The sequence below is a fragment of the Camelus dromedarius genome, chromosome 13 (genome assembly GCF_036321535.1).
Source record: "Camelus dromedarius isolate mCamDro1 chromosome 13, mCamDro1.pat, whole genome shotgun sequence".
NCBI lineage: Eukaryota > Metazoa > Chordata > Mammalia > Artiodactyla > Camelidae > Camelus > Camelus dromedarius.
The window spans coordinates 25,107,253-25,125,789 of NC_087448.1; the positions used below are offsets into that span (position 1 = coordinate 25,107,253).

Sequence of the window (18,537 nt, forward strand, 5' to 3'; positions counted from 1 at the left end):
GGGCCAAATAATCTGAAAACTTTGATGTAATAATCCCTTAGCTTATCTTGATTAATTTCCACAGCAGTAATTGGTTTAAGTCAGTTTAGAAAAGCTTCACCAACACATTTCTCGCTTTGCAATTTTGTCCTTTATATTTCTTAGTTTAAATATGAAGTTTGTCTCATTTTTTAATTATTTAAGAAAATATAGAATAGGAGATTATGCAATAGGCATTCCTGCACTTACTTCAATGCAACTCAAACGTGTGGTCCTGTGGAAACAGGATCGACCCTATTCCTTTGCCTACTATCTCTGATTGGCCCCAAAGTACAACAGTTCATCTGTGGCAGAGGAAAGCATAACACACCCGTTTCTAACGAGGCGTGAAACGTTACCATGGAAAAAGGGAGCCACATCATGTTAGGAGCTTTACTTATACTTTTCCATTTTTGTCAGTCCTCTGATTAACTTTAATAAGACTCCCAAGGTCTTGGTTTCTTTGTAACATTGGAGGGGCCCGGGAGTGCAGAGAGAGAGAAAGAAAGACAACAATTCAGTTTCTTCTGACAACAGCAGATTTCTCATAACAGGGCTAAGCAGTACCTAAAACATCAGAAGCCTTTAAAAATGTCTAATTCAAGCGGCTCTTCTCATGTAAAATGCTGATGTGCTAACTACCCTCATAGTAAGGACCCATCCATCACTCAGCCGTGATTACATCAGTTTACTAGTAAAAGTTCCCTCCAGGCCTCAGATTTTGTTTTCTTTGTCCTTTGAGGGTGGGTTGGTGAGAAACTAATTTCAACACATGGGTTGAAATACTGACTTTTTTAAAGGTGGAAATCATTCACATCAGGAGTAGAAATAAGAGGATCAACATTTAAAATCTAAACACTTTGAAGATTTGGACAAGTCATGTTTAATAAAAAGTAACCCTGGAGAAGTAGAGATAACTTTATGATGACCTTAGTACTTCATATGAGTTGACCACAGCCAGTAAAACTTTCACACACCAACAGCTTAAAACAATTAGGGAACACGAAGGAGAATCTCTCTAAATTCCCCGATAGTTCAATGCCATTTTCATCTGTCTCTCACTGCGATAAGGCTGTTAACATTTGAGGTTCCTTCCATATAAGAAAGAAAGAAGGGAGAGAAGGAGGGAAGATGAGACAGGGACTGTGGGCTCTCCCTACTATACCAGTGGGACCCCTCATTTCTGCATCAAAGCCCAGTTGCTGTCAAATAGCCCAGATTACACATCGCTTCTCTTTTCTCCTCCTTGCTAGCCCACACAGAAATTTACTTGTGACGCTCATCCCACTTTTCCTAATTTCCAACACTTTTGTGGAACTTTCTCAACTTCATTTCTTAAAATTTTGAAATCTCATCTTTTCCTACAAAACTCATATAACCACTTACAGAGAACTGACTGCTTTCCCATTTCATCTGTTCTCCATTTGAAAAAAAATCACCTGTAATAATGCTTGCACATTCACATTATAGTAACATGCTGTCAATACGCATTCAATGTCTGAATGGAGATTGTGATCGCCAATGCTTTTCATTAAACGGACTTTGTTCTACATCTGAGAATGTTAAGAAGGCATGCTGCCAAGATTGACTTGGAAAGCTAGAATACCCGTCTGTGTACAGATTGGCACAGATCAATGGTTTTTAAAGATAACTAGGACAATAGAGACAATTATGTTAGGAAGGCAAATTTAATGACTAACTGAATACAAGGTAAACAGCCAATCTGGAGAAAAAGCAGTAGAGACTCATAAATCCTTACCTTCTGTCATTCTTAATTGTTCTGGAGTTTTCTTTAACTAAATTGTCAAAAGTTTGATTTCTTTCAACATGAAAAATAATATCATTAGTGTAGCTCATTTTCCAGTATATCAGTATCAGTCTAGAACTCTAAGTTAACCTCTTCAAATGCTATCCATTCAGTTACTGATTGCTAATTAACTCACTCTTTTTTATGATACAAAATAAATAAAAGCATGGCTCTTGACCTTGAGATGTTTACAAATATATCAGTAAGATATACATATGAAGTGACTCAATCAAGATTCCAATTGAAAAAGGTCTTAGTATCTTATTAAAAACAGAAGAGTTCAGCGGTGAGGAGCCATGCTCCCGGCATCAAAATGTCTCATAGTAAAGATATTAAGTTCTCAAAGCAACCCACTGCCCACTACTTGTAACAGCCAGTTTGACATCTTTCACTTTTAGATACAAGAGGGAACTTGGAGATCATCTAGAGCGTGCCCTTCATTTTATGGAATGAGGAAACAGAGGTCCTCCAGGGGTTGAGCAACTTGTCCAGTGTCCTGCAGATTGATATTGGTGGCAGAGCCAGCACCAAGCTATCCACCCACCCACTGACCCTGGTCGAGGGCCTGTTCTACCAGCCTGTCTGACTTTTGTCGTGAGCAGGAGGTCTCCCCCAGGAAATGGTATACAGTTTAGGACTCAATCAAACAAGCCTGTAAGAGTCTCAGTCAAATCTTACCCTTTGCCATCTTTGTCTGTCTGAGGATTCCCAAAGATGAGATTTTCAAGGCTTTTGGCTCTATAAAACACAAAGAAACTCAAATAAAAGATTGTATATTGAAATAAAATTGTCTGGTATCTTGAAAGGTCAGATACAGTAAAAATTTGTCATGAATTGCTCATTTACTCTTACTGAATAGAAGAGCAGAAATCCTTCTGGGCAATTATGTCTGAACTAAATGTACAATACTGAGTGCACGGCCCCATCTGCTAGTACATTTTATGCCAGAGGGTATAACTCCCTCCCAGCTAATGTCTGAAAGAATGAAACAAGCAATCTGGGAGATAATATTTTCAGTTTCGAGACAGATGCACTTACCTTTTCTCTGTTGGCTCTGCCTTAAGATTTCCTCTGAAGAGACCATCAAGACCTTGATTTCTTTAAATGTATTGAATAAAAAAACCTCATCAGTGGTCATATAGGATACTTAACTCTTACAAAAACATAGATCAGTTTACATCTAAGACAGGAATAGAAGCTGGTTAGGAAAGACGAGTCACAATTTTTGAAGTCATTTTATGCCAACTAGGTTTTTCCCAGATTCAAATTTAAATTGCAGTGGACCTAGAGAAAAGAAAAGATAGAAACTGGGGATCCACAAGCCTAAAAGGTCCACAGATGTGCTTTTGGCGTTCATGAAGTGTTTTTGTTTTTAATGTGAGCCAATATTTTCAAAGCTGGCCACAACACCTGGAATTTCAGGATCTCCTGAAACTGTCCTGCATCTCTGGGCTCAGATTCTCACGTGGCAACATCTGCTGGAGCTGAGAAACAGCTGGGCACCCCCGACAGGGCACTGCCTCATGTTCCAGAGTCAGCTCCCTTCATTTATTTCTACCCGCCTGGCCTTAGCAGGCTGCAGAGTCTGAATCTTAATACCGCCTCTCTTTATCGATAAGAGAACTGAAAGGCAGCAAATTGCAGCGAGTTGTTGACAGGCAATCATATAGATCATCATCGTCAGAACAGGGTATGGGAAAATCACATCTTTTGATCCTCAGATCCATGAGTGCATTTGACATTTGCTTTGTTCCTCCTTCTCTTTTGTCCCTGCCTGTTTTCGTATGTTAGTAGCCAAGTGACAGAGAGAGAATAAAACTGCACAACCTCTAACACAAACTTCAAGTAATGTGATTTTTAAATTATGCAATTATAAATGACTCAAAATAAGGAGATAATGTTAACTAAGATAATGAGGGTTTTTTGTAGTGGTTAAACTAAAAGCATTTAGTGACCAGACTCTGTTTACATACTAATACGTTAGTATTTCAGGAACAGAAACGTGGTTATTTTTATAACCGCCTTACTAAACAATGGAGAACAAAAATCAAAGACACTTTAATATTATTATCTTTCAATTGTAAACCATTCATAATAATGATGAAATGGTGCTGATTTCTGTAAGCTTTTTATTCAAGATTTGTACAACACTTTAGCCCAGTATGTAGGGCTTGCATACTGAAAAGTAACAAAGTAAATTCAGTAATAAAGTGAAAAAGAAATGTTTTAAAATCTTACCTGTTCAAGCTTTTGTTCATTTTGATGAGATTATCCAATTCTTCACTTTGGAGAAATGAAAAAATAATCTCACATCAGTAAAAGCCTGGTCAGGCTCAAGGGGCAGATTCACTTTAAATAACCATTTCTGAGTTCTCTGAAGTTCAACATATATCCCACCTTATCATCCATGAAAATCCTGTCTATCTTTCAAAGCCCTCCTCAAACACATTTTTCTCCAAGAAATCTTCCCCAGTCCTTTAACTGAACAGAGTCCTCTACCTTTTTGGAAGCCTGGCAGCATTTTGGATTTTTGTATCTCCTTTATGTTACTTACATAGCTGTACTTTGTAATGTAGTAATTACACACTTGTCTCACATTAATGTCCTTGCTCCTACACATACGATGCACACAAACTCACACATACCCCCACTTAAAATTTAGAACTGTATTTTATATTGGATCCTTTTCAGTATTTAATACAGTGTTTTTCACAGAGTAGATGCTTAATACTGGTTTTAATTGCATCAACAAATATACATACATTGACTAATTATAGATTCTAGCTTTGTAGAATGTACTTGCACAAAGCTGCTATTGGTAAACAGTCATTTACCTGTAAATCTGGCTTCCTTCCTGAATCCTACTCTCCTTCATTCCAGGTCAGCTAAATTTCCTCTCCTGTTTCCGTATTTGGGAACTCTGAAGACTATTGGCTGCTTCCTCAGGAGCCACCTGTTCAAGCTAAACCCCTGGGTTCCAGAATATTCATTAGAACCCCATGAGCTCAATTGGCTCCCCAGAGAAGGCAGCCACAGGGGCTTCTTGTTCCTGTTGGCTCCTCAGAGCACGTCCTCTCCTCAACTCTCCATCTCCATCGCCCCCAATTCTCTCGCCCTCCTCATCAGCTGTCCAGTTCTCAATCTCAGTTCTCCCTGATCCCTCCTCTAGAATCACACATTTCCACACTTTCTCAATGTTCCCCTTTCTTCATGAGTCATCACTGGTGTTGACCAGAGGACACGAGGCCAAGGTACTCGGGAGTTAGACACTCAGGTTCCCAAGTCAAGGATACCTGGATTCCAATCCAGGATTCACTGCTTATTAAGTTGGTGACTCTGGGTGAGTTACCTAACCTCTTGCTGCCAGTTTTTTTCATCTGTAAAATAAGAATACTCATTGTATACACTTCAGAAGAGAACCAGTAAGTTAATGAATATAAAGTGATTAGCATTGACACCTGGCAAGTCATAAACTTTCACTTAATTAATTTTGGCCATTATAATAAACAGTTCCCAGTCAGTATTAACTTTTGCATTTAATAAATGCTTGCTACATTTATTTTTAAGCTGAATTTAGAGGCACCAAGATTTTGGCTCAGCCTTAGAGAGGTAAGGTCTCTGAGTCACTTATGTGCTTGGAAGATGCCTGGCACAAGAGATCACCAGAATAGCTGCTGGGATAGTCCTCTTAAGGATCCTAAAAGCACATTCAATCAACAGCCATCACAGAGATGAATTCTTTAAAGTAATACTGCGTAGTCAACGGCAGGGTTGAAGGCTGGGAATAAATACTGAAACATAAAATTTGCTGACTCTGATGAAAAATTGATTAACATTCTATCCTCATGTGGGACCAACACTACCCAGCCCCCTGACACAGTGCTGCACTGTTACTTCTTGCTTGAATTTCTACCTTCCAACTCTGAGGCTGCAAATGTCCACATCCCCAAGGCAAACAGCAAACCCAAGAATCTTGTAAATTTTAGCCCCATACCTTTCTGACTGGTATGAGCCACAAGGATAAGATTATCAGGATTTGGGGTTCCACAAAAAAATTAGCACAAGTCAGGAGAAGACACTCTGTGGGAAATTAAGTAAAATGGGAATTGCATTCTGAACAAAGAAGCTGAGCTTTTAAAATGACCTGAAACTGATGAAAGCTTTGGATATTAAGTTTCACCACTGCATTTATAATAAATTAAATGCTTTTAGTCGGATAGAAGTAATAGTCTATTTCCCAAAGGAGTATCACAAAGAGTGACTTGGGTAAATAAAGCTATTTTTAGTCCCAACAGACAGCCCACAGTAACAATACTCAGCTATCAATGATGCAACAGACATATCCCCTGGCCCCTGTCAAAGCAGCAACTTTTCCCCATGAAGAATTGATGTGGCTGTGGAATTCGTGCATCATGGTGAGGGACAGGGGACAGGAAAGTTAAACCAGCTGCAGCTCTCACTGGTTTTGTTTGATGGATGCCAAACCATAATGTGATGTCCTTCAGCATCACTCACCTACCTCTCCCTTAAAGAGCCTTATCACCCACCAAAAAACTATCTAGTCTCTATTAAAAAGAAAACATTCTTTCAAACATAAATAAATAAATAAATAAATAAATAAATAGATAGATAGATAGATAGATAGATAGATAGATAGATAGATAGATAGATAAATAAAATGAGAGATCTAGGCCCTTAGACAATAGAAGAAATGAAAATGAAACATTCGGGATACTTTCTACCATCTCTGTCATGGATTTAAAGCCTTTATTTTGTGCCTGAATTTGCAGAGAAGAGCTAAATGTCACTTCTTGTTTCTTGTCTTCAGTCCTTTTGATTGAGACTGCAGTCCCTAATAACACTCTCAGCACTGTAAAATTCCATTGAGCAAGGGAAATTCTCATAGGCATGGGATTGAAACTACAGGATATTTATACTCAGGGTTTTCTCACTACTCATAAACACTTCTACTTTGCACAAAGCATTGTGTCCGATCCTGGCGAATAAGACAAACTATCTGCTCTGAGAGATTAAAGAGATAACAGAGAAGATGAGACACACTTGTACATAAATACCATGAAACAATATCAAATGTGATTAGTTGTTATATAACATGAATAATGGGGCTCTAATAGCTCAGAAAGGCGGGAGCCACATCTCACAGGGTCACTCAGGGTAGGCCTCACAGAGAAGGTGGTATTTGATCTGGAACTTGAAAAGTGGGTAGGATGTGGGTGGATTGATACGGTAGCCTTGAGGCTGGAAAAGGCCACCATGTGGGTGGAATAGTATAAACAAAGGCAGAGGCTCTGGAAACTACAGAAAAGAAGTGGTTTAATTTGGTATTTCATGTAGGGTAAATATAAGGATAAAGTCAGAAATAGCAAAGGAATGTTAGGTGGGAGCCAGGTTAACAAAAACCTTGAATAAGGTTATGTGTAATTGAATGGGCAATGGGGAGCCAGTGGAGTGATTTTTTAAGCAGAAATATAGAAAGAACAATCTGGTAGTGATGGATAGTAATGGTTTAGTTGAAGGAGTGTAAGTCAAACTGGATGGCTACTCTAATAACCTGTGATGGAAGCAATGAGAGTATGAACTGGGGTGAGACCATATGGGCATGTGGGGTATTTTAGATATTTAATCCATACATGCTTGATACCACATAGAGGGGACAAGACGTGGAAGAATAAAAGATGATTCCAGAAAGGTGAGCTTGTCTGAATTAAAGAACAGAGAGAAGTCAGGAAATAGCACATTTGGGAATTTGAAAAGTTGAAAGGAAGCTGAAAACAGCCTAGGACAGTCTAAATGGGGGTGCTGGGGAGATAGGTAAATAGAGATCTGAGCCAGCAATGTAAATACAGGACTGGGGATTCAGAACAAAGTCAAAACCATGGACAGCTGAGGAGACTGGGATGAGCATCAGTCACCAGAAGAGGAAGCAGAGGAAGAGGAAGGTGCATAAATGGCAGTGCTGCTCATTTTCCAGGGACACTAAGCTAGAGAGACTGAGTCTGTCTTCTCTCAAATTATAAATAATAAAACAGCATTGGGATTTTGTTCACTTTTGGTACGTTTAAAGGTACTGGTTAAGCATTTTTGAAACAAAAATCTCAAAACTCAAGCTCAAAAGCTCCAAGCTCTCACCCCTTGTCAGCTTTCTGAAGTGAAGTGGCCACTGTGACGATGTTCTCGAGATCCTGACTCCTTCATACAACGAAAAATAAACACAAAGTCAATGACAGTAGAGCTATCTTTGAAGTAGCTAAAATTTCTTACCTGTTCTCGGTGAAGAAAGCAATCATCCATGTGTTGTTCAGAAATTATGAGTTTAACTGAATAACAAAATAGTTCTATCATATCAGCATGCAAACACACACACACACACACACACACACACACACACACACACACACATATACACACGCACATGCCAGTCACTCCACTTGGGCATTGGCTCTGCCATCTAGTGCTCACTGAAATAACTACAGTGTCTCCCAAAGACTTGTATCAGCTGCTCTCAACTTACATACTTAAAAAAGGATATGGAAAAGAAAATTCCATTAACTGCACAAGTAAACACAGAGTATATTCAGAATTTTTTCTACCAACCAGGGAACATTAAGCAACATATACAGATGATTAATTAGTCCCTTATATGAGGTGAAAGTATCTGTCTTCTTAGGTTTCCAAAAAAAAAAAAGTACATTTAAAACCGTAGACACCTAATGGGCTTGAATCCATACTGGCCTCCCTAGATAATGAAAAGAAACAATTCTGGAGATCCTTATAGGTTTACCTGTAGTTAAGACCTGTGGTTCATAAGCAATATCTTATAGGAGGTTAATAGAGTTCCATGAAAAAAATAATGTTGTAGTCAAGTACATTGAGGAAACATAACTGACTTTTAGAGATTTGGAGTGCATATAAGTGCACTGAAGGTTCTGATGGTAGAGAACTCTATTTCTCCTAAGTGTGCTCTTTCACAGAACATGCATTGACATCTTGTGGCATCTGGGACACAGTTTGGGAAATGCTGTGATAGATCTGCACTTTGTTACTAGGTACAAAGGAAAGATGGCTCTCCCCTCCCCAAAGGTAAGGTGTCTGTGTGATGTACGTTTAAAACTGGGACTCTTCAGATAGTCAAGGGAGATCATAAAAAAGGAAAAGTGTGTAAGTTTTGCTCTTGGAAAATGTTTTCAGTCAAAAAAATGTTTGACTGAATAATTGGTTTATCAGAACGGTTAAGATGGTAAATTTAAGGTTACCTTTTTAATTATAATTTTTAAAAAAACTGGTTTATCGTATTGACAGACCTATGAAATAATACTGTTCAAAACCAAATTTCAAAGACAGTATTTTTTCCTAATAAGTAAATGAATCCCAAGCAAATACTTAAACGAGATGGGATACACAAGACAACAGCATAAATGAGGACCGTCATGGGGAAATTTATCAAAAACATCAATAAAATTTGTAAGCTTTTTTCTGATGGTGCAGGCGGAGCTGAATGTGACCTTATCATGCAGCCAATTCTGGGTAAAGCTTTTGAAGAAGTTCAATCAAGTGACTATATTTCCACCTATTCATTTATACATCAACACCAACTACATCACAGCCCTTGGGATAAGTGCTGGGAATAAAGAGACGTTTTCCTGTCTTAAGGGGTTTGATCTTATTCTGTCATCATGTTCAGACAATTTTGGTTGTTCTTAATGTAATGCTTGGAACAGAAATAAAAGGAATAAAATTCTGTAGACACACATAAAAATATTTATTACCCACTATACTGAAGTCAATTGGAAAACTGATTTTGTCCATTTTATTATTAATTTTATGTATCTTTAAGTGTTCTAATAAAGTATACTTTATCTTTTCTACAATTACATAGATATAGATCATTGTATCTTATACTTCTTTCGGTAGATCTGTTGGTTTCTGTATATATGTGTGGTTTAGGTGGACATATCTGCCTGTATTTTTAAATTTAAAAGATAATGTCTGTTAGGTAAGAAAATTTTCCTCTGTTAAATTTAAATTTATAAGAAAACATTTATATTAAAAAAAATCAGTGTTTTGGAACAATAGCACTACTTGAGATAACAGACTTTGAAGTACGTTTATCTTCATTTTATTTTAGCTACCAGTCATCAGTAAAGCATTTATCTCCATTAGATAATGACAATGTTTTTAAATATTAAGAATATTTTTTGTTAGGCATCAGAAGGATGTTTTTTTCTTAAAGACGTATCTCATTTGAACCGTATCAAGAAATATACTTGCTCAGATAAGACAGGAAACATTTTCATATTTCCAGCACACCCTCCACACTGAGAATGACCACACTGAGTTGACAGAATTAAATTGTACAAGGTTAGGTTCTGTTACCAGTTGTGATATAAGGCTTTTCTCTGATCTTTTTCTAAATATCTGGTTGACCTACTTATACATTCTTGCTTGTTCTCAAGAAACTATATTCAACTATTTTTTGTACTCCTGAGGACATATGTTAATTACATAGAAAACACTTCCCTTTCATATTCTTTCATTAAAATCATCTTGCTGTGATTAAACTAATCAGGGTTTAAAACATGCAAGTTGTCCTCATTTTATATTTAAGATAATTCATGGAAGAAATAAATTAGAGTAGTAAAAATGGATTAAACCAATTCCCATGAAATTTAGCTTCTTTTGAATCTATAAGAGCTCACTGCTCTATAGTTGCTGGTTTTAGATTAGAATTTAGGTGGTACTAACACCAATTTTTTTAGCCCCCTAACAAAATTCTATTCAAATTAAGATTTAATTGCTCAACACTATAAAAGTAAAAGGAGAAATAATGTAAGATAGAAAGGCCTGAGAAGTTATTTTTAGGAATAGTAATTATAGCCACTGCACAAATAAAAAGTCATAAATCTGGCCTATATTTTTAATTAATTCAATGAAAAAGTATTCTCTTAACATTAAAAAAAAAAAAAAAGTTAGCCTCTTCTCCTAAGGACAAAATTTCAAAGATACTGTGAAGTTTCACTCAGCAGAAATTCAGACCTGGCTTTTTAACTCATTAGGTTGAACGCCCAGAGCTTCACAGCCCTGCCACCCAATCAGCATTTTCTAGCTGAAGTTACTGTCTTAATGAAGAATAGTTCTGGAATTGTCTTACATGTGGTCAAAAAAAATCACCACCAAAAAGTAAAAATACAAAAGAATCAAAGGCAGGCCATCAAGTGGACCTGACGTTTTTAGCCTTCATTGAGATACCATTCTTTACATCCTTCAATAACAAGGGAAATGTGCCGTGTACGTCTTGAAAGACAGTTCAAGATTATTAAACAGTTTGACAGGAACACAAGGAAGATTTTCAGATCTCTGATTTTGTTTCCAAGTATTAATCGTAGAGTATTGGAAATTCCAAGTGGAAATGCAACTCTGTCTCTTTTCTTGATTCAAAGACAAGTGAATTAGAACATTTTTCAAAATTTGTGATAGGTTTGAAATACATTACAAGTGCCTCTATTAAGACAAGACTAAAGAACTACCCAAAGGTATTTCTAACATAAGGGAGGGGCTGAGCGGTAACACTAAGTTTCAAGAGTATCTTTTAACAGAAAATGTAGCTCTTAATAGGAATCTTAACTAGGAGTAAATATAAACCATAAACACATACATAGTTTCTATTTATATTACATATATGTCAAGTACACATATGTATACATGTATATTTATATACAGAGAGAGAGAGAGAGGTTCCTTATACATTGGTTCTTAACACATAAATTGGAGGAAACCTGACATGGAACACTTCCCAGACATGGCTATTGCTCAGTTTCTATCTTGAAGGTGTATTTCTATAAGACAATTCATGGCCATGTGCATCCAAAGGCCAACATCAATACACATTTGTGTGGGCAAACAGAATTAGAAAAGCTTTCCAAGTGCTTCTTCGGTGAGTGTGCACACAAAACATACCCACGCTTTGCACAAAACAAGTCACAAGTCATTTACTTTCATTCCCTTGAACTTCTTCATTTTGCAATACATTCTGGAGTGCTAAGTCTTACCTGTTATCCTGCCTCAGCTGGTTAGGAGATGAAACAAGAGAACTGGGTTTGGGAGGTATTGGAGGGTGAACAGTTGGTTCCCTTTGAAACAGAAAGCAGCAGTTCATTTCACCATGGAAACATGGTAAATTTCAGCATCTATTCACCAAATGCATTTATTGTCTGGAAGGAAACTTTTAATGTGTGTTACAATCCCCATGCATAAGCTACCTGAAAGGCCAGGATCTCTGCTGCTCTAAACTTCAAAGAAGTCAAATACTTAAATTACAGGTACTTTAAAGGTTCATCTAATGAGATTTTTCAAAACTCTGTCCTCTATCGTTTGAAACATAATGTGTTCTTTAAACAGCTTAATATTTTACTAGACCACATCACCCAAGTTATGACATTTGGGGTCCACAGCACATGAGCATAATAAATGGTTCTTGCGCATCAACATATAAGCTTCTTTAGGAATTATGTCATCTATCAGGTTGCTATGGAAACAGGAAGAAAGGTTTTCAATTCCACAGACCTCAAGGTAAAGTTGATTTGAAGCTCTTAACTAATCTGACTTAAATATTGTCAGCACAGGCCAGTTGGATGCCAGCAAAGCACACATACGCTGTCAGCCTAAACCCTGCAACAAAGTGCCAAGGCAGCCTCTAAGCTGGCATGATTTGCTCACCCAGGAACAGCAGATGGGCAATTATGGGCATATTTGGGATGTTACTCCCCACCCCAACACTACCACCCCAGTGGTTCCCTGTTATCCTTGTGATCTAGACTCTCTGTACCCCTCTGGCTTCCGCAGCATGCTAGCAAGCATGTAGGCTCTGGAGTCAGGCTGCCTGAATTGCCAGCTGTGTGACAATGAACTAAACTGATTCCATTTCTCCATCCATAAATAACCCTTCCAATAGGATTGTTGGGGTGTTGTCAGGACTGAATGAAGTCATGCTTTTATTTAACAAACATTTATTAGTAGCTTTCTATGCACAAAGCACTCTACAGAGGGGATAGTTTCCCTGTTCTCAAAAGGCTTTCAATATACAAATACATGACAGACGAAGGAAAGTACTATGAAGAAAATAAAACAGAATAAGCGATTATAGAGCAATGGTGAGGGAACAACTGTCTGTGAGGTGCAACTTGAGCCAAGACATGAAGGAAGTGATAAAATGAGGCACGAGGACCTCAGAGGACGAGCACAGAAATCTGGGCATCATCAGCTTGGAGATGGCATCTAACATGTGAAACTGGATGGGATCACCTAGGAAGTCAGTGTCAGTAGAGACGAAAAGAGAGCCAATAGCTGACCCCTGAAACTTGCAATATTTAGATGTCAAGAATATGAGAAGAAACAGCAAAAAGTCTGAAGACACGTGGCCAAGGAGAAGAGAAAAGAAACGTGAGGGTGTGGTTTCCTGGAAGGCAAGTGAGGAAACTGTTCCGAGGAAAGAGTAACTGACCGTGTCAACTGCTACTGATATATCAAATAATACAAGGATGGGGAGTTACCATGGTTTCGCAAATAAAGTGGTCATCAATAACGCTGATAAGAGCAGTTTTGATGGGGCAGTGGTGAAAAAAACTTATCAGAGTAGATTTAAGGCAAAATGGGAAGCAGAGGCATTGACGTAGATACTTCTCTTGCAGTGAAGACAGAAGAGAAAAAGGGGTACTACCTGAAGGTTGATCGGTCAAGGAAGGTTACTAGAGTATGTAGATATGATTCTAGGAATGCTCCAGTGAAGAGAGTAAATTTGATGGTGCAGAGAAGTGAGCAGAAAATTGCTAGACTAGAGAAGCAAGGGGACCTAGGGCACAGGTGAGATGGTTGGTCTTGGATGGAAGAACAGAGAGCTCATGCATTTAATCTTTACTTCAATCCCAGAGGTACATGTTCTTCTTCCTGTTTTACAGATGAAAATACTGAGGCCCAGAAAGTGAAAATAAATGTCCCATGATGATCTATAGCTGGTAAGAAGCAGAGTGAAAAATCCAAACCAGGAAGTCTGGCTTTGTAAGCCCTCCCCAAGCTATGCTGTCTCTCAAGGGATCCTTATTCAACACCACTGGCTCAGGTGAGGTTAGTACTCGTGGAATTGACATAAGGCTAGTTGCCATTGTTTTCTCTCGCCACGTTCAGCTGCTTCAGGGGCAGGAACAGACCACACAGAGAGTTGAATTTAACTAAGTTTATCCATGTGAGTGCAACAGAGAGAATGATGACATGGGATGGGGAGGGGTGTGCAAGGAAGGGATTACAGTGAGGGACCGTGGGATCTGAGATGGACATGGAGGGAAACAAGGATATGAGGGGAGAGGGGCTGTGAAAAGATGATGGAATCAATGGATTGGTGGTTGTGGTGGGGCTAGGGAATTTCTGGAATCAGAGGACTAGAGGGAATGAGCTGGATAGAGTAGATAGAAAGGGGGTAGATAGAAAATGGAAGCCAGAGAGAGAAAGCTTTGAAATGAAAGTTTTGTAGTGTGTGTAGTTACTTATAAAAGCTAGATTCACGGGTGGCTGAGGTAGGGCAATGGACAAGGTCACTGGAGGGGAGATCACGAAAGTGAAAGGCCAGGATGCAGAAGGACCGCTACATGGATTTGGAAATCACCAAGCATTACGACGGGGGGGGGGGGGGGGGGGGCGGGTGTCTGTGAGAGACAATGACCCCAGTGCCATAGTGTCCACGGAGTGAGGGTGAGTGACTCAGAGACCTTCAGATGACTCCAGTGTGCAAAAGAAGCTCACGATGTCATGGCTTCAAGGAAGATGGGGAGTTATAGGGAGGAGGGAGTTAAAATTGATAGGAATTAGCAAGCAGGAGCAAACAGGACCCTCCTCTTCCTTCAAATCCTGTGATCCATGAGATTAGAAGAGCAGCCTTCATTGAGGAGGCTGTGGGAGAAGGGTCCTCCGGGAGAACCCAACAAAGAGGTGAGAGATCACTCAGTCAGAGACAGACCAAAGAGGAGTGAGTTTTGACGATAATGAGTGACACATCTAGGGTTGTTTAGGGGAAGGATTTGAGGGGCTAGGATGCTGTAAGTTGGGTCAGGTTCAGCACAGCACAGAGCCCTGTGGGGATGGTCCAAGTATAAGAAATGATCTGACTGGGGTTCCCACAGGAGTCCTTGGCCACAGGGATGGAGAGCATGATGGAGTGTCCTGAAGCCTTTTTGGCAAAGTGTGGTAGCGAGTCCCTGGGTGATGGCAAGTGGAACAGTGGACACGCAGTATGGCGGGTCTCCTGGTTCTTGTGCTGATAGTGGCACTGAAGCCAACAGAAGGGCGTGCAAAGCTTCAGAGCACTGCCTCGCTCTGTGTAAGTGCTGTGGTGGTTGTTTCCAGCCCACGTGAACCCAGTGCTGCATCTGGGCCAAACCACCTGTGCTTCCTACACTCATCCCAACCCCCACACCACAGTCTCCTGCCCCTCTGGGGTGCCTCCTTCCCCCTTTCTCCTGGACACCCCTCCTTGCCCTTCAGACTTTGGCTTGGGTGCCACTGCCTGTAGTGGTTCCCAAAGCTGTGCTGAATACATCCTAGGTCTCCCCAAAGCACAGCTCCTTCACAGCTCATATCATGCTCCTCTGAATTACACATATTTTTCTGTCTCCACTTTGGACTGAAAGCCCCTAAAAGAATAATTGTATTATAGATGAAGTTGGTGCCCAATAAAGACGTGTTGAAAAAAAGGAGTGATTGGCTGAATTTCTGTTTGGTGAGGAGGCAAATGGGTACCGAAGAGAGGCCTAAAATTTTAAAAATTTGTTCAAGGTTAGCTGACCTATAGAAGTCCATTGTTGATTCCACTACTGAATACCCAGTAGGTGCTTGGTGCTCAGATGAGTCATTATGTTATGTGATATGCCTGGAAAAACAATTTACATGAAGATAGTCTCCCCTTTCTCACCTAAGGTTAGATTTTACTATTAGATATTATTTTATTTGTATTGCCATCATCTTCTCGTTTCAAAACATATCCCTGAGTTGGGGATAATGTGATATCATTCAAATGATAATGTGTCTTTCATGTATTTGTGTTGATTAGCTGATTATATGCTTTCCTTCCAGTGATAGAAGGGTAAGAAGGTAGTCAGTCCCAGGTAACAACAGGTCTGCACAAGGCACTGGATATCTGAAAATAGGCAGAAGGGAGGTAACAAGATGGAAAGGAGGATTACAAAAAAGGAGACCTGGGATGGTGTCCAGCTTTGCTTATACCAGAACCACATTGATGAAAAGCTTAATTTCTTCCATGTAGAATGACTAAGTCCTCCGACAGGCGGGTAAATATTGACTGGGTGTGTCTGAGAGGCAGAGAAGAGGAGAGAAGGAGATCTGGGTACAGTGAGGAGACAGTTTGGGGAAAGAAAAGGTAGGCGTGCTGCTGTGAAGGCCAAGAAAAGCAGAGGAGCATACTTATCCCCGAGGGTGTTGCATGTATACTCCTGTGGGCTGGGGCCCGCTCAGCCACACTGACTACAATCCACCTCAAAGGAGCTTTTATTTGCAGATCTGCAGTGACAGCCACAGATGACAGAACCCCAACTCTCAGGGGCAATGAGAGAAGTCATTCATGCTTTGCCAGGAGCTTGAGGCCATGCCAAGCAGGGGGATTAAAATGTAAGAGTGAGGCAGGAAGCTGTGGCCTGGGATGTTTTGAAGAGATAAAAACATGAGATATTCATGTGGAATAATCCTGTTTGAATGCCACTTTGAGATGCACTGTTTAAGCTTGGATATGCTGACCCTGGTTCTCCTCTCTGCCTTTCCCTCAACTTCATAAGACCTTTGCAGGGTCCATGATACCACATTAGTGACTATAATTGTAAAGAATAACTTTCAGGAATCAAAAGGCAGCTTTCACAAGCAACACGTGAATACTTGCAGATTGTAGCCCAAGGGCCAGGGCTAATAGAAATAACGTTGCCAAGCTGTTTATACTACTTCATTTTCATGCTGCAGCGAAGATCACTGCTTTGCATTATACCTTTTTGGGAAAACATACTTGACTCTGTGACTTCTCTTCAACACTGACTTTGTGACATTTGTGACATTCCTGTTACTCAGCACAGGTCAAGGCTGAAAGAATAACTGACCCTACGAGTGGACTGTGAGCTTTGTTTTCACTTTCCATTGTGCTTTGCTTTTGTACCTCATAAGCAGAATTTTTATTTCAAAACTGGCAAAGGAGATGGAACTTATATTTTTTGAGTTTCAGTAACATGCCAACTTGGCCAAGTTCTCATAACTTTATTTTATTAAATCTGTATATCTATCCTGTGGACTGGTTTTTTTGTTTGTTTTTGTTTTTTTACTGAGTTTCAAAAAAGGTGAGCAATTTGTCCTGGGTCGCACTGCTAGTAAGTGACCCGGCCAAGTTTTTAACCTAGTCTTTCTGATGTCAAATCCCATGCTTTGATATGTTATGATATAGAGAAATGTCATCCTGTATCAAACCAATACTCTTCCAGGTATTTCCAATGAAAATCTAATAACTACAGGTGGTCCTGCATTACTTCCTTGCCCAAGGAAGGCATCATTAGCTCCATAAGCATGTATGCCACAATTGCCCTAGTTAAAATATTTGGATACATAACAACGTATGAGGTAAAATCGGGCATTCGAAGACTAGAAGAGATGTGGGGTGGTCCATGGTCTCAAAGAGCTTGTCCATGTGAGGCATTCTAAAGAATCAAAAGAATCTTTAGATTCTTCATTCAAAAGAATGATCGCTGTAACGGAGTCTTACTTGCAGTGGCCGGGGACCATTTCAAGGAACCACACCACAGCAGTGGTGCCGGCTCTGGACTGAAATTCGAGACCTAGCTTTTAGACTAGTTTTGCCACTAACTTTCAGTTTGATCCTGGAAAGAGCACTGATCCTCTCTGAAGAATCTGCTTCTTTATTTACAAAAGGGTGAGACCGGTCCAGATCTGTGGCTGGCAAACCACTACGTGACCATGAGAGGGAAGAGTGATCGCAAGGAACCCTCCACGGCACAGAGCCCCGAGCACCTGCTGTCAACTAAGTACCATGCATGTGCATATACTGCACTTTCCAAATGTATGTAGATGCAGTTGTGGTTAATACAATTTAAGTTAGTGTAATTTAGGATGGATCTACAAGAGCATAAATACACTTTAGCTGACAAAAGACACAAAGGGACAGAAATTTTCAAGCACTGCAGAATTCATAGCAGCTCTGGTCCTGAGATGTTTTCTCAAAGACATAGTAAGAACATGCTAACCATCACCTGAGCCTTCGGTGAGATGTGCTCTTTTGGCTGGTAGAGGGTTTGAAATATTGCAAGAGTTATCAAAATGTGACACAGAGACAAGAAATGAGCAAATGTTTTTGGCAAAAATGCTACCAATAGACTTGCCTGACGCAGGGTTGCCACAAACCTTCAATTTGCAAAACACTCAGTGTCTGCCAAGTGCGACTAAGCAAAGTGCAATAAAAGGAGGTCTGCCTGCATAGACTGTGTGATTCCACTTACGTAACGTTCTGTGTGTATCTGAGAGATGAAGACCAGAGGACAAAGAAGCGCCCCAGAGTACGCGGACCGTCCTAAGTAACACGTTGGTCCCTGCACACCCCCACCTGCTACTCTTACTGCCCTCCCCCCGCCCCAGCTCTTGGA

General features: G+C 39.8%; 1 protein-coding gene across 7 annotated transcripts in view; it reads right to left on the bottom strand.

Annotated features, from left to right (window-relative positions):
• The window catches only part of SCEL (sciellin), a 266,901-nt gene that overhangs the window by 41,957 nt on the left and 206,407 nt on the right, over positions 1-18,537 (bottom strand). For 3 of the 7 annotated variants that reach the window (XM_064493053.1, XM_064493052.1, XM_064493054.1), the window contains 7 exons: positions 11,893-11,973; positions 7,976-8,035; positions 4,064-4,108; positions 2,864-2,923; positions 2,504-2,563; positions 1,778-1,837; positions 419-479 (listed from right to left, as the gene is read on the bottom strand). In XM_064493053.1, coding sequence (XP_064349123.1) covers positions 419-479; positions 1,778-1,837; positions 2,504-2,563; positions 2,864-2,923; positions 4,064-4,108; positions 7,976-8,035; positions 11,893-11,973 — 427 coding nt within the window. The remainder of the gene's footprint in view (positions 1-418; positions 480-1,777; positions 1,838-2,503; positions 2,564-2,863; positions 2,924-4,063; positions 4,109-7,975; positions 8,036-11,892; positions 11,974-18,537) is intronic. The other 4 variants (XM_064493059.1, XM_064493058.1, XM_064493057.1 and 1 more) reach the window with 3 other exon arrangements.